At 55.4% G+C, this 14,775-nt stretch overlaps 2 protein-coding genes across 3 annotated transcripts in view; one reads left to right on the top strand and one right to left on the bottom strand.

Annotated features, from left to right (window-relative positions):
• The window catches only part of KIF1C (kinesin family member 1C), a 21,922-nt gene extending 13,569 nt beyond the window's left edge, over positions 1 to 8,353 (bottom strand). The window contains exons 1-14 of one of the 2 annotated variants that reach the window (XM_057714365.1): positions 8,093 to 8,353; positions 6,270 to 6,390; positions 5,887 to 6,023; positions 5,405 to 5,481; positions 4,886 to 5,065; positions 4,182 to 4,247; positions 3,395 to 3,573; positions 3,183 to 3,294; positions 2,645 to 2,722; positions 2,431 to 2,496; positions 2,264 to 2,339; positions 1,680 to 1,758; positions 1,330 to 1,475; positions 158 to 327 (exon numbers count right to left, since the gene is read on the bottom strand). In XM_057714365.1, the coding sequence (XP_057570348.1) occupies positions 158 to 327; positions 1,330 to 1,475; positions 1,680 to 1,758; positions 2,264 to 2,339; positions 2,431 to 2,496; positions 2,645 to 2,722; positions 3,183 to 3,294; positions 3,395 to 3,573; positions 4,182 to 4,247; positions 4,886 to 5,065; positions 5,405 to 5,481; positions 5,887 to 5,929 (1,272 nt within the window). In that variant the 5' untranslated portion in view covers positions 5,930 to 6,023; positions 6,270 to 6,390; positions 8,093 to 8,353. The remainder of the gene's footprint in view (positions 1 to 157; positions 328 to 1,329; positions 1,476 to 1,679; positions 1,759 to 2,263; positions 2,340 to 2,430; positions 2,497 to 2,644; positions 2,723 to 3,182; positions 3,295 to 3,394; positions 3,574 to 4,181; positions 4,248 to 4,885; positions 5,066 to 5,404; positions 5,482 to 5,886; positions 6,024 to 6,269; positions 6,391 to 8,092) is intronic. The other variant, XM_057714364.1, reaches the window with a different exon arrangement.
• INCA1 (inhibitor of CDK, cyclin A1 interacting protein 1) lies at positions 8,352 to 14,775 on the top strand. Its single transcript, XM_057714366.1, is given in 10 exon segments — positions 8,352 to 8,615; positions 8,617 to 8,667; positions 8,669 to 8,698; positions 8,700 to 8,775; positions 10,135 to 10,222; positions 12,643 to 12,756; positions 12,993 to 13,032; positions 13,309 to 13,502; positions 13,963 to 14,128; positions 14,364 to 14,775. Coding segments are annotated over 10 exon segments (1,104 nt in total). The 5' UTR covers positions 8,352 to 8,417; the 3' UTR covers positions 14,511 to 14,775.

Below are 14,775 nucleotides of genomic sequence, written 5' to 3'. Positions count from 1 at the left end.
CACAAGACAGGCAGGGATCAGGACAGTCTGGGACAAGTACCTCCCAAGGGGGCCGCACTACTCCCAGGATTCCATCTTCCTCTTTGATGCTGGCTTTGGAGAACTAAACTACCAGCAGCCCCCAGACCCCTACCCCTTGCCACCTCCAGCTTCCCACCTGCAGTCTCTCCATGGCCTCCTCAGGCCCAATCTGGGGCTCGGCACTGGGGGAGAACGATGGCTCCAGCTCCCCGTTGTGTGCTGCGGGGGACGAGGGTGAAGCTGGGGCAGAGGGAGATGATACAGCTGGCAGAGCACCTCCGGGACTCCCCTCATCCACTCTCAGGCCTAGGAGGGAGAAGGAGATAAAATAAGGAGGCTAAGGAAAGATGGAACTGATTGCAGATACAGATGTCCTCATAAAGGACCAGACTGTAAGGGCTGCAGAAGACATGTGGTCCACCTCTACCAAGTGAGGAGTCCTCCTATTGCAGCCTTAACAAAGGGACACCAAGTCTCTGCTTGTTCCCCTCCAGGGATGGAGAGCTCATTACTGAACAAGGTAGCCAAGTCCTGCCACTATTAGATGACTTGCACCATTGAAAAGTTCTTAGCTGTGTTGAGCTGAAATCTACCCCGTGTTACCTGTACCTCTGTCTCTAGTTCTGCTCTTTGGGATGAGAGAGACTACACTGCTTTTTCTTTTGCAAGACCATCCTTCAAATGTGCAGAGGAGAATATCGTGTCTACCTTCTCTTCCCAAGAACTGACACCCTTATTCTCCCCACTGTGCCCCTTAGTACCCCAACTCAATGGGATGGACCCCAAGACTGAATGCAGAGTCCACACTAGACACAGCCAACACAGATCACAGATTCTCTGATACACATGCTATCTCATAGTAGAGAGGCCGAGCCTTACGTTTCAGAAGTTAGTCCACACTGACTGTTATTAAGCTTACAGTCAATTTAATTCCCGATGTTTCACAAGAACTTCTGTCAAGGCAGGTGCCCAGCAGCCTTTTCTTAATGATTTACTGTTTAAACCATGAACGCATGACTTGGCATTTACTCCTGCTCCTGTCATTTCAGTACTCCCAGGAGCCTGCCAGGGTCCCTCTAAACCCTGCCTGCCTCTCCCCAGAGGATCCCCGGGGATCCTCAGCTCCCTCCCAGCTCTGTAACATCTGAAGGCGTGACCTGTCCCCTCTCCACATCTGCATCCAACTCAAGCGGCACTTGTGGGGCTCTCTGGGCAGTGGTCCCTCCCTGGCCCCAGGCCTGGGCGAAGGCAGAGGAGGGATGAGGTGGGCCAAGGGGCCTCCCTGAGCTACCCCTCCCAGAGCCCCACCTCCCAGGGCAGAGGCGGAGAGCCCCTGAGCCATCAGCAGTTCCCGAAGCCGGGCCACCTCCTCCTGCAGCTCCCGGATCAGCCGGGCGTTAGGGTCCTCGTTGATGACAGCGTTGCAGCGGATCTGCTTGGTGCGGTCGGCATACCTGGGTGAGGAGGGAGGAGCGGGACTGGTGAGGCCCAGACACGGTGAGCTTGGTCTGCTGCCTGATTCCCTTTCTTCCTCCCAGGTTTCATCACAATGGGGTAGAGCGGAGGGTCAACCCTGTCTCATGGGCAGGGTCCTGAGCAACCAGTCTCTGAGCTCCTGGCACTCTTCATATCCCACCCTACCCCTGCCAGAGCCCCACCTGAGGGTGCTAAGAGTCTCCTCATAATTGATGTCTGCGGGGCTCAGGGCCGCAATCATTGCTGTGCGTGAATTCCCACCTATGAATGGAAAGGAGGGGAAAGCTTAAGATGGGCGGGGTCCTAAGAAAAGTCAGACTGGGTCACAGGGTCGGGGGGGGCCTCAATGCTCAGGCAGGGGTCCAAAAGGGTCACTGTCCAAGGTAGGGTGAAGCTAAGAGTTGTGGAGCTAAGCATGAAAACCAGCGGTCAGAGGAAGTGGGAGTGAGGTCAGGGAGACATCAGACATCTGTGGGACAGTCCGAGATCAGTGAGAAGAGGATGAAGTCAGAGGTGGGTGTGGGGTCAGAGAGGGGTCATGGGTAGCCAGGTCAGTGAGGCCCTTGGCTTGGCAGGGAGGGTGTGGCCTCGATCTCAGAATCAGGACACCTTCAAAGGATACCCCCAGGGATCAGGGGGAGAGTCAACAGACAACTAGAGAATTGGAGGTTCCAGGGGTGGCAATGGAACTGGTCAGATGTACCAAAAGGGGTTAGCAGGATTGGTGGCAGGGTAGGCAGAGAGAGAGAGAGGAGGAGCCCCTCACCCAGATTCTCCTTGAGCAGCCAGGTGAGCACAGAATCCCTGTAAGGGATAAAATCCGACTTCCGCTTCTTTGATTGCTGAGGGACGGAAGGGGAAAGGGGGTCAGGGTGGGCCACCCCCTTTGTCCGCTTTCCCAGAGCCCCTCCTCTTCCCACCCCCAGGTCTTACCATATCCGCAAGGGCCGAGATCACCTTCCCTAGAGTAGTCAGGGACTTGTTGATGTTGGCACCTTCCTAGCGAGAGGAACGTGGGGAATGAGGCCTTCTTCTCCCACTCTGATGCCCTTCCCCCACCCCCCACAGCAACAGTCCCAGGTTATGATTAGAGACCACTGTACACAGCCCCCAGCACTGCCCTGTCCATCCCTGCCAAGCCCCTCACCTTCAGGCGCATGCCCCGTGCTCCCGAGGAGTCAGCCCGTTCACTGCCAGCAAGGTCCACCAAACTGATCTTACTGACCTGGGTCAGAGGAAAGATGCAGGAGGTGACCGGGTCGGTAGGGCAGGCATAGCAGGGGAACACCTAGCAAGGGGACTGGGCAGTTAGCAAGGGATGGAGAAAGCCCAGAGTTTGGGAGGGAAGAGGAACACATAAGATGACAGCGAGGGTTTGGTCACGCGTCCGTTTGTACATTTATTCGTTTACAGATCTTCACGTGCCCGCTGTGTGCCGGCACAAGGCACCCAGTGGGCTCCAAGCTCTGCCCTGAGGAGTCTAGCAAGAAGGACAAGCATGCAAACAGGAGACGATTCCACTGATCTGGTGGGGGAAGCCCAGGGGGTGGGGGCAGGGGGGCTGTAGGAAGCCCAGGGGAGGCACTCAACGGAGCCTGGGCAGGGAGGGAAAATGCAAGGCCCACTAATCACGTCTCTGTCTGTTACCAGGTGGGATGGGGTGGACGTGGAGGGAGGGGTCCTACCTTCTCTGAGTCCAGTCCAGTGAGCTGGTCGTGGCAGCGCTGTGTGAAGACAATGGTGAAGACGGCGTGGGAACGGCTGCTGGTCTCATTCATGTTGGTGGCGGCCACAGTTCTGGGGTGGGGGTGGGGGGGCAGGGAGTGGTCAGTGGGTCCTGCCCCTTATCTTCCTAATCCCCAGCTCCCTTGCCCTCCACCCCGCCAGCCTGCCTCACCGCGCCTTATTTCCACAGTCCATGAGGTCAGCAATGTCCGCGTAGGAGGTCACAGCCAATTTAGACAGGTCCTGCACGTAGGGGCCCAGGATGGGGTGCTCTCGGACCCGCAGAGAGCCCCGACTCTTGGGATTCAAGAGGTCTCGTACCCTCTCACAGTAGATCTCCATGTAGCTCACCTGAGTGGAAGAAGCAAATAAAAGTTAACAAAGCTGACATGCACACACAAAGTGAAACTCACCCTGGACTCCACTGGATACGATACAGGTAACCTACACGGAGTGCTTCCTACGTTTTACGTGTGCAATCTCACCAATCCTCCCAACAGCCCTAGGAGAGGACCCCTGATCCCTTACCGCTTCAGATAAACATACTGAGAAGCCGGGAGAGAAATGGTTTGCCTGAAGACACAGTTGCTAACCGGCAAAGCCTAGAGTCGATCCCAGGCTGCCTGACTCCAGAGACTGCACTTGGTTTTGGTTTTTGCTTTTTTAATATTTATTTATTTGGTTGCACTGGGTCTTAGCTACGGCAAGTGGACTCCTTAGTTGCAGCTCACTAGCTCCTTAGCTGTGGCATGTGAACTCTTAGTTGCAGCATGCACAGGGATTTAGTTCCCTGGCCAGGGATCGAACCCAGGCCCCCTGCTTTGGGAGCTCAGAGTCTTAACCACTGCGCCACCAGGGAAGTGCCTATTGCATTTGGTCTTAATCGCTCTGCTTGCCTCCTCCCTGCCCAGGGGACACTGTGGCTCCCCTTCCAATCCCCTCCCAAGACCTGGGCTTACCTCCACAGAATAGGATAGGTGAGCACTCTGGTTCTTACTAACACGAGAGAAGAGGTCCTCACAGAGCTGGAGGGAGACACGGAGAAGCACAGAGATGCTGCTGTCCACGGCACATCAGCAGCGCCCAGCGCCAGGCCAGGCCAGGCCAGGCCAGGCCTCAAGTGACCCTGTTTGAACCTTACCACAGCCCCAAGGGAGGGATGGGATCGTTTCCATTTTACAAATGGGGAAGCAACCTCTGAGAGGTTCACGCTTGCCCAGGGTCACAGACTCGTATTCACTGAGCCAAAATGCAAACCCAGAGCCTGTGTGCAAGGCCACTACGCTGCAGTCAGGGAGAATATGGTCATTTCTCAGTTATTCACAACCGGCCTTTCCTATAGTCAACACCCAGACTACGGTACACAACCCTACAGGGAAACTACACTCACAAGTAATTACAAAACGAGGTAAGACAGCAGCGAGTGGTAGAAGCAAGGTTCAAACCCAGGGCTCTCTGCTGCCAAAGCTGTGGCTCTTCTCACTGAGTCTTCTTGGCCCTGATGTTCAGGTCGCAGCCAACCTCATCCCACACCACTTCCCCTATTACTAATGACTTCAGAGAGCCAGCTCTTTGCTTCACAACCCTTAGGCCTTGGCCTTCCTCCCCTAGGGGCAGCTGAAGATACTCCAGCCCTGGCTGCCCTGCCCGGCCCCGAGTGTACCTGGGGTACGATGCCTTGCTGCCCTGGCTCCTGCCGCCCCATCATGGTGTAGGATTTCCCAGCCCCCGTCTGCCCATAGGCAAAGATGCACACGTTGTAGCCCTCAAAGGCGTGAAGCAGCATCTCTTCTCCAATGTCCCGATACACCTGTTGCTGAGATGCAAACTGGGGGTCCTCGGCCTAGGTGAAAGGGGGGCAAAAAAGACAGCACGAGCCCTAGATGATTTTGTCCTTGGTATCTAGGTGCCCAAAGGTCTTGTGTGCCTCCCACCCCCATCACGGTCCTAATCATCCCTGAGGATCCTATCTAGTCTCTGGCCGGTTCTAACCATTCCAGGGATTCTGCCTTCTCCAATCCTGGTCCTAGTCACAAGCTCAGGATCCTACCCACCCCCACCCAAGGGGCATGTCCTCCCAACCAATCCCCTGAAGGTCCTATTTCCCAGCAAGGCCCACTCCCCAGGACCTAAATCCCCTGCCCCTCGTTGCTAAGCTCTTCCCCCACCCTAACAACCTCACCGAAGTGTGCGACCAGTAGGAGTAATCGAAAGTGAAGCTTTTGGGGGCATCCTTGCTCTGTTTGGGATTGATGATGGCTGAGAGGGCAAAGGAAGGAAGGCCAAGGTCAGGTACTCCCAACTGCTGCCCACTCCCCACAAGCTCCCCAAATCCAGGCATCCCACTCCCCACCTCTATTCTAGTTCATCTCTCCCCTTTAATACTCCCCACCCCCTCCAGCCACCAAAGCTAATTTTGGCTTCTCAGGACCCGCCCCCCTCCCGGCTGCCTCCCTGGATTGGGCAATGGAGGGCTCCAGGCCAACATTCCCCCTCCCAGGAACTGGGAGCATGTAAAGGCCAGCCTGTCCCAGCCTCCGTCCTTACAACTAGCACCTGCTCTGTGCCCGGCACAGCCCTCCTCCCAGTTCAACCCGGCAGGACTGGCCTGCACAGTGGGCCCGGCCCGCCCTGCCTGTGCCCAGCCGGGCCCCTGAGACTCACTCACAGGTGGTGCTGCCCTGCATGCTGACCACACACTTGGCATCCTGGCTCGTCTCACGGGTGTTGAAGGGCCGAACCCTCACTGCCACTTTCACCGAGGCGCCAGCCATGGCTCCAGATGCTCCCACCCTCCTCAGCTGGAGGACAGAGACAGAAGAGGTGGTCAGAGCTGCCGGGGGAACCCAGACATCGCCTCCCAGCTTCTCCCAGAAACCAATCTCTCCGCCCCCCTCCCCAGCGACCCAGCCCCTCAAGGACCCAGTTTCTGTTCCCTTGGCCTTCCTCTCCAATGTCACTCTCCTCAGGGACTCCCGGAGGTGTTCCTGCCTCTCTCCCCAGCCACATCCCAGCTCGCAAGGACATGGGCGTCACCGCAGAGTTACCTGGCGTCCTGGTCCCAGACCAGGGGGGCTGTATCAGTTCTGGCTGCCACCGGCCCTCGTAGGAGGAGCCCCATCCTACACTGGGGGCCTGGCCACGCCAGCTGGGGCTGTGGGGGAATCCCTGGTTGTGGGGGAAGAGTGGTTAGGAGGAACCAGTGGCTCTAGAGGTGTATCTGGGGTTCCAGAGTTGGAGGGCAAGGGGTGGGGGATAACGTGAGGAAAGGGGAGGGTGGCTGTCCCTCCGGAGTGGCCGAACACAATGTGAATTCAAGGGCAGGAGCGGTGATATTTTTATTCCTCGTTACAAGCGTACTGCACGCTCAGATAGAGAAGAGAGCAAGAGGCTGGACAGAGGGCAATTCAGAGAGAGGCACACATGGGCAGAGACACTGAGGGTGGTGGGAAGTGGGGAGAGGAGAGACAGAAAGTCCCAGACACTAAGAAAATACGAGAGACAAGAAGACTGAGGTCATGCTACGAAGAAAATAATGGAAGAAAAGGAAGGGGAGACACAGAGGACAGCAAACACAGAAATGTTAAGCAGACAGGAGAAAAGCACAAATTGGAAGCCCAGAAGAGAAATGAGATGAGAGAAAATCCCACACATAAGACCTGCCCTAAAATTCCCCCACAGGGTCAGCCAAGGAGAAGTGGAAACCAGCTCCCACCTAGGGTCCATAAGCTCCATACAGAGGGAGGGACTGCTGATGGGCAAAGCCCAATGGCTGGAGGTACAGCCCAGAACTGGGATTCACAGGGCCTGCCTGTAAGCCCCAAACCCCTTGCCCAGCCCCCAGCACTTCCTCCTTGGGAGCCAGGACAATGGGCAGGAGAGGGTGGGGTCATCCTGTAACCATCCTACCAACCCCCAGGGTCCTATGTTGGAGGATCCAGAATACCTGTGTTTATGGGAAGGGAGGGTAGCAGTAGGGTCCCCCTGAAGAGGGAAAGATGGTAAAAGAAGCAGGCAGGTCCCAGCTCCAGCCTGGGGCTAGTGCTATGGCGTCCACTGCCCTGGGGAAGGTGCCAGGCTGGAGCCCAGGAATGTGGGTGATCGGGTGCCCACACCCTGGGAGGAGAGGCTGAGCAGCCCACGCCCATGGACAGCAGGGTGGAGAGATGTGAAGAGAGATCAGGGACGTTGGACCCCCTTCTGTGGCCCCAAAGGGCCTCAAACCCCTGTCTTGCTGGGCCTCACCTCACCAGCCTTTCTGGCCAGGCCATGGGAGGGGTTAGAGGGCCGGTGTGTCCCAGGAAAGAAAGGGAATAGCTGAAACCACAGAGGCTGTCTCAGGAAGAACAGTGCTGACCCCCAGACCCTGACCAGGGGAGGGAAGGGATACTGATGGGGACACGCAATGGTGACGCCGCTGCAGCTAATGGGGCAGGGAATGGGGTGACACTGCTGGGAGATGGCGAAGTAAAGGATTAGGAGAGAGGTACAGGGGTCGGCCGGTGCAGCATAAAGGGGCAGCGGGGTACAGGGAGGAGCCGCAGCTGGGGTGAGGCCGGCCAACCCGAAAGGGGGCCTCGGGCCACCTGCACCTTGCTCGCCAGGCAGTTTTCACACAGGCCCCCGTCCCGGCCTTTCTGGGCGGCCATGTGGACACTGTCCTCCAGTCCAGCCAACCGACGGCCGCCCCGGGCCTGGCACCTCTCTGCGCCTCCGCGGGACAAACAGCACATGATCCCGGCTCCGGCGGCCAGGCGGCCCCCGCCGGGGAGTGCACATCGGGACCCCGGCTGCCCGCCCGCCCCCCCCAGCCCGGCACATTCCTCCACGGGCGTCCCCTCCCTCACCCCCCCTCTCCCCCAGCGCTCACCTCGTCGCGGCGGGGCTCCCGGAGCGGCTGGGCAGAGTGCAAAGGGACAAACTTTCCGGGAAGCGTGAGGCGGGAGCGGGGGCGATCCCGGGCCGGTTCGGAGCTGCCCCCGCCCCTCGCCGGGTCCCCGGGCGGCGGGCGGCGAACTCGCGCCCCGGGGGCGGCAGCAGCAGCGGCGCCAGCGGCCGGCGCCCGCCCGGGCAGCGCGAGCTGGGGCGGGAGCGAGGGGCGGGGGACCGGCGGGCGCGCGCGCGCGGATGGGCGGGCGGGCGCGCGCCGTCCCGAGAAGGGCCCGGCGGCGACCCGGACAGCTGTTAAAGGGGCAATGTCCCCAGGACTGCGGGGCCCACCGGGCGGAGACGGGGGAACTGAGTTGCGGACACTGGAGGGCGAGCAGGACGCCGGGACTCGGGAGGGCGGCCAGCGCCGGAGGAGCCGGGAAAGGTGGAGGCGGACCGCGGTAGGGTACCCGGGCCCCGGACCCGCGCACGTCGCCGCTGTCGGAGGCGCGCTCGGGGGGGAGGCGGAGCCACCCGCCGGGCCCCGCCCAGGAGGTGGCTCGACGCAGACCCCGCCCCCAGGCGCGCGGCGCCGGCCGGCTCTTCCCCTCAGCTTGCGTCGCCGCCTCGCTCCTCCTCCGCGCCAGGCGTGTCGTTCTGGAATTCGTCGCCCGGCTGCCTCAGGTGCCGCGGCCAAGGGCGGTCGGCGCCCGGGGCACGGCCACACGGGTGCTGTGTCCCTGCCTGGCTCTCACGTTCGGCAGGCCCCGCCGACCCAGGCCGCCCCTGCCTAGGCAGTCTGGCCCCCCGCAGGCTTCAGACAGTCCCTCAGGCACGGGCCCACCCCCCGGGGGCCACAGCCACTCCTCAGGCCCCCAGCTGTGCCTTCCAGCTTAGCTGCTCCCCACGCCCCGGTCCACCTGCTAAGGGTCCGCTGAGCCCCCTAAGGCCTGGCCTTCCCTCCAGGCAGGGCTCCCCAGTCCCCCACGACCCCCAGGCTCTGGCCAACTCCTCAGCCCGGCCGGACCCCTCAGGTCCTCATCCGCCCCGTCAGGCTCAGGTTGTCCTCCCAGCCTTGACTGCCCCCGGGTCAGCTGTCCTCTGTCCAGCTTCCTAAGGCCCATCCTCCTGTTAGATCTGGGTCACCCAACGAGACCCAATTACCTGAGGTCTGAATGCCCCTCGGCTCCCACCTGCCCCCTAGTTCAGCTTCCCCTGCTCGGGCCCAAGACATCCCATTTAGACCCCATCTCCCCTTTCTGCGCGACTTTAAGTATGGCATTTGCCACCTCGGCTCTGAATACTCCTCTCTCCATTCTTCACTTCGCTTAACTCCTTTCTCAGCCCGTTTTGAGTTGCCTTTGGATAAATACTTGTTCACCTGCAACAATTTCCAGTCTTCTGACACTTGTGCTGCCTACAGTCACTCTCCTAACTTATCTAGCATTCTTGTCTGCCTTTTCTGCCCACCCCAACTGGCTCTCAGGTCACCTTTGGCTGTCCTGAATTCTGGCTCTGTGTAACTGACCTGTCTGATCACCTTCTACACCTATAGACATTCCCAACTGCCCCCTCCTTCCTTGTCACCAATTGACCACTCTGTCCACACTGACCTTTCATTAACCCCTCTTACCTGGTTTATTTACGAACTCTCAGTTCCCTGATTGACCCCAACTACCAGTTCTGTACCAAATATCCCCAAATGCCTCTTCCCTATCTAGTCCGCCTGTCATCCTTTTTCATTTCATTATCCCATATTGCCAATTAAGTCACCCAACTGCCATCTGAAAATTTCACTTACTCTATATGTTTGGCTTCAGAAAATTTATTTTCTCTTTTTCTTTTACCACATCCACATTTCCTGTGTTTGCCATCTTGAACTTGTATGTTCAGCTAATAGAAACGTTCACTTGAAATACCTTTTCAGCTCTCTTTCCTTTTTTCTGGCCCCATACATCTTCTTTTCAATCTCTAGATCTGCTACAGGTCTCATCCCTTTAGCCATTACATGAGTGAATGATTCATTTTCCATTATCCTCCCAGAACCAATGAGGAGACTCAGTCCAGCCACCCAGCCCAGTCCAGTCATGCAAGCACAGGAAGATGGAGACAACCTTATCCCTTTTGCCAGGTGAGTCTTCCCCACCCAGTGGGGAGGAGGGAAGATTGCATGCCTGGATTCTTCCCTAAGAGGGGTAGGAAATAAGGAACAAGAAGTTCGGTGCCTGGTCTCAGGAGATTGATGATTTATTAATTTACTCAGCAAATTGCTTTTGAACACCACAGTGTTCTAGACACTGTATATTAGGCATTGGGGATTCAGCAATTAGAAAGATGGGGGGGACTTCCCTGTGGTCCAGTGGGTAAGACTCCTCACTCCCAACACAGGGGACCTGGGTTTGATCCCTGGTCGGGGAACTAGATCCTGCATGCGTGCCGCAACTAAGAGCTCACATGCTGCAACTAAAAGATCCCGCGTGCCGCAACTAAGACCGGCACAGCCAAAAGAAAATAATCTTAAAAAAAAAAAAAAAAAGATAAGGGTCCTGCTCATAGAGCTTACATTCTAGAGGGAGGAGATAGAATGTGCACACAAATAAATATAATTTCAAGCAGTGTTGAGTACTGTGAAAAATAAAATAGACATAACATGGTGTAAAATAGAACATCTTGGAGACACAAGTTTATATAGGGTGATTGTGGAAGAGGAGGAGGAAGTGAGTTTGAATTGAGATCTGAAAAATGAGAAGGAGCCAGTCTGATAAGAACCAGGGAGAAGAAGAATAGTAGAGAAAAATAAGAAGGAAAAAAAAAAGGAAAAAAGTCCTAAGAGAGAAACAAGCTTGCTACCTTCTAGAACTAGGAAGCAGGTCAGCGTAACCAAAACTTAGTGATCAAGGGAAAAGTGGAGTAAAGTCAGACAGGCAGAGGCCAGATCATATAGGACCTTACAGGCCATTGAGAAGAGTTTGAATTTTATTTTAAGGGCAGTAGAAAGGTTCTAAGCAAGGTAATGACACGAGCAGACTTTTTTCCTTTAACTTTTTTATTATAGAAAATGTCAAACAACTCCAGAAGTAGAGAAAATAGTAATCATGAACCGCAGTATCCTTTTTAGTCAACTGCAATAATTATCATTACATAGATAATCTTTTTATTGATATACTCATTCAGCCTCCTGCTACTTAAACTATTTTGAAGTAAATCTTAAACCATATATCATTTCACATAAGCATTTTAAAAAGATTATTCTGTGCAGAATAGATTGTTGAGGGATTCAAATGGAAGCAGGGAATGGAGGAAGAGGATTGAAGTAGTCCAGAGAGGGGAAGATGAGCGGAATGTGATGGTGGGAGTGGAAATAGTGAGGAGTAGTCAAATTTGAGTGTATTTTATGGGGGAATTCCTGGGCAGTCCAGTGGTTAGGACTCCATGATCTCACTGCTGAGGGCCTGGGTTTGATCCCTGGTTGGGGAACTAAGATCCCACAAGCTGTGTGGTGTGGCCAAAAGAGAAAAAAAAATGTTTAGTGTATTTTAGATGTAGAACTCACAGAACTTGCTGATAGATTGGATATGGGAGGTGAGGGAAAGTGAGGCATACCAGATTTTTGGCTGTAGCAACTGGGTATTTAAGGTGCCTTTCAGTGACATGGGGAAGGCTAGGGAGGAGATGTTGAGTGGGCAGTTGAACCTGCAAGCCTGGAGTCCAGGGGAGGAGCCAGAACTGGAAATCTAGATTTGGGAGTCATCAGCACATTGGTGGTATTTAAAGTCATGGCCTGAAACAACAAGGTCCTACTATATAGCACGGAACGATATTCAATATCCTATAATAAACCATAATGGAAAAGAATATTTAAAAAAGAATTGTATGCATGTGTATTACTGAGTCACTTTGCTGTGCAGCAGAGATTGGCACAACATTGTAAATCAATTATACTTCAATTAAAATAATAATAATAGTCATGGCCTGGGTGAGATCACCTAAGAAGAGATGAAGCTAAAGAAGATAAAGGGCCCAGGCCGAAGCCCTGGGACACTCTTCTAGAGGGCAGGAGAGCAGCCATCAGTCAGTCTAGGGTGATGAGAACTGTTCTCAAACAGCTTTGCACACCCCTCCCTACCTAAAGGATATTCGTATTACTGGGATAGGGAGATATACAGCAGAGGTGAACAGAGGCTCTGCTCTCCTGGATCCTTGCATTGACTAAAAAGAACCTGTCACATCACCTAAGTAGCGGGGGCCTTCCTCTTTGACAGCCCTGCTTGCTAAATATGATGTTCTCTGGTTGTGGGGTATACAAGTTTGAGATTCAGTGAGGTCTGAGTCTCAAACAGTTGCTAATCTCCATGCTCACTCCAGCTCCAATCTCCTTTCAAATCAAAGGCCTCACCACCTTCCTCAGCCAACATGGATAAGGGAGGACATGGCCTGGGGGAACCTGGGCAGCTGTTTGGTCCCGTGGTAAGATAAGACTCCTAAATTCCTGGAGTGAGTAGATGCTGTAAGGGAAGAGCCAGACCTGAGCCTACCTTGTCCTCACCTCAGGTGTTCCAGGGTGGTCAGCCGATCTCCACCTCCCCGCTTACCTTCCCAGAGCCTCAGACTGACACCCCAACGCTATGGAGACACCTTCTGGGAGAACCTTAGTCAAAGGCCCAGGTGGGTAGAAGTGGAGAAAATGGAGATTAACTGGAGATGGGGACGGGAGGCTATACAATTTTAAACTACCATAAAGCTGTATGGTAGTGATAAGCCCTAGTCTGGGGATAACTGCCCCACCAGCTGACGGACATTTTAGCTCCTAATGCCAAATAGGTGACTGGAAGAGGTTGTTAGAGAAACAGTATAGATGGGGGTGTTCTCTCTGTACTTAGCCCCCTTTTTGTGCTTCACAGCCCCACCTGGAGGGAGGAACAGTACATCCCACCCCTGCTGGTATGACAGGCTTTCTGCCCTTTAACACTTCTCGGTTAAAATTGCACCCTCTGCCATCCTATCCCCAGCTCTCCTTCTTACCCTTCCCCCTGGGGTCCCCCAGCCAGTGCACTGACCAGGCCCTCCTTCCTATGAATCAGTCATCATGTTTTCCAGATCACAGCTATGTTTTTGAGATCTGGGCTTCCCAAGACCCCTGACTCCCTATTTCAGTCCCAGCTCCCCTGAGAGACTCAGTTCTGCCTTCTAGCTCCTTTTCTCCATTCTCTGGCACAGAGGGCCACTGGTTGCTCCCAGCCTGGCCTGTACCCCCCTGAAGGGCTCCCACCCCCCGAGGTGCTCTGCAGAAGAAAGAGAAGGAGACCTCATTTGACGGGAATGCAGCAGGGATCTGGGGGCATCCCAGCCCGGGTAAGGGCTGTCACTTATCACCTGGAGGACCTAAGGAGGCGACAGAAAATCATCAATGAGTAAGGAGAGACATCTGGGCTCTGAGAGCCAAACAGGGTATGGGGACAGGATGGCTTGAACTAAGGAAGAGGTGGAGAGCTTTGAAGGAATTGGAGGTTGTTTGGGAAGGTGCCATGGGCTTGGTGAGATTGAAGCAACATGTCCATAATACGGGAAGAAGGAGGGAAGTAAGGGATGGGGGATGAGCCACGTGAGCTGAAAGGAGTGGAGACCGGGTTACTGAAGCCAGGAAAGCACTCCACAGAACTGGAGGAGAGTGCGGAGCTGGAGGTCACCTCTAAGCCCCTGGACTGAAACTACTTCAGTCTGAGGGAGCAGAAAGCTGGGAGTGGGGAGTTGGAAATCAGATGACAACACTCCTGGGTCCCAGTCAGAAGCATTTCAGGGCAGAAAGGTGAAGAAGGGAGAGACAGGAAGCCTGGCCTCCAGACACCTCTCCTAAGCCTGAAGTCCCCACAGACTGAAGCAGGCCCAGTGGGGCAGCTCTGGGGCTGCATCTGAGCCCCTGGTGCTTGACGATGACGGCTGTGGACTCCCTAGCACCGCTGAACACCCTGGTCTGGAAGAGGAGAGGGCAAACTATCCACGGGAAGAGGACTTCTTCCTCACTCCTGGCAGGGCCCAGGTATGGCTGAAGAGAAACTTGGTGGGTGGTGGAGGGTGATGTGGATGCCTGGTCATGCATGGAGAGACAGCGGAAGCTGAGAGCCACGTTGGATAGCTGGATTTGAGAGGAACAAAAATAAAGCAGGCGAGAGCCAGAGACTTGGGAGTACCCGGGTTTGGGGACTAGGAAATCTGGAGAGAGGCCTGTTTTTTGAGTCTTTTTTTTTTTTCTTCAATTTTTCTCATCCTCACAGCTGCTTTGGTCTCCCTGGAGTCCCCTGGGCCAGGAGCGGTCTTGTCTCTCTGGGCGGCTGAGCTCTCTGGCCTCCTTCAGCACTGTCACAGCCAGTAGGAACCCCCTTTACAATCCCTGGGGGGTGGAGTTGAGGTCTGAGGAGTAAGGAGAACCCGTCCACGCCCAAAATGCTAGCGTGCCCCAGGGCCCAAGACTAGCTGTGGGCGCTGGAATCTCCAGCATTTCTGACATCAAGGCGTTCCCCCTTTCCTTGACCTTTCTCACCTCCCTCTCCCATCCTCCGAACTAGGCACGAACGGCCCCCTAGGTATCTCCACTCGCTTCTCTCCAGGAGCTCCCCAAGGCCTGGCGTCCCCCAGGCGGCTCCCTGCCACTGTGTACTGTTCTCTATTATGTTAAATTAAAAAGCA

This window comes from Hippopotamus amphibius, chromosome 17 (assembly GCF_030028045.1).
Source record: "Hippopotamus amphibius kiboko isolate mHipAmp2 chromosome 17, mHipAmp2.hap2, whole genome shotgun sequence".
Taxonomy (NCBI): domain Eukaryota; kingdom Metazoa; phylum Chordata; class Mammalia; order Artiodactyla; family Hippopotamidae; genus Hippopotamus; species Hippopotamus amphibius.
This window is presented reverse-complemented; position numbering and strand designations above follow the sequence as displayed.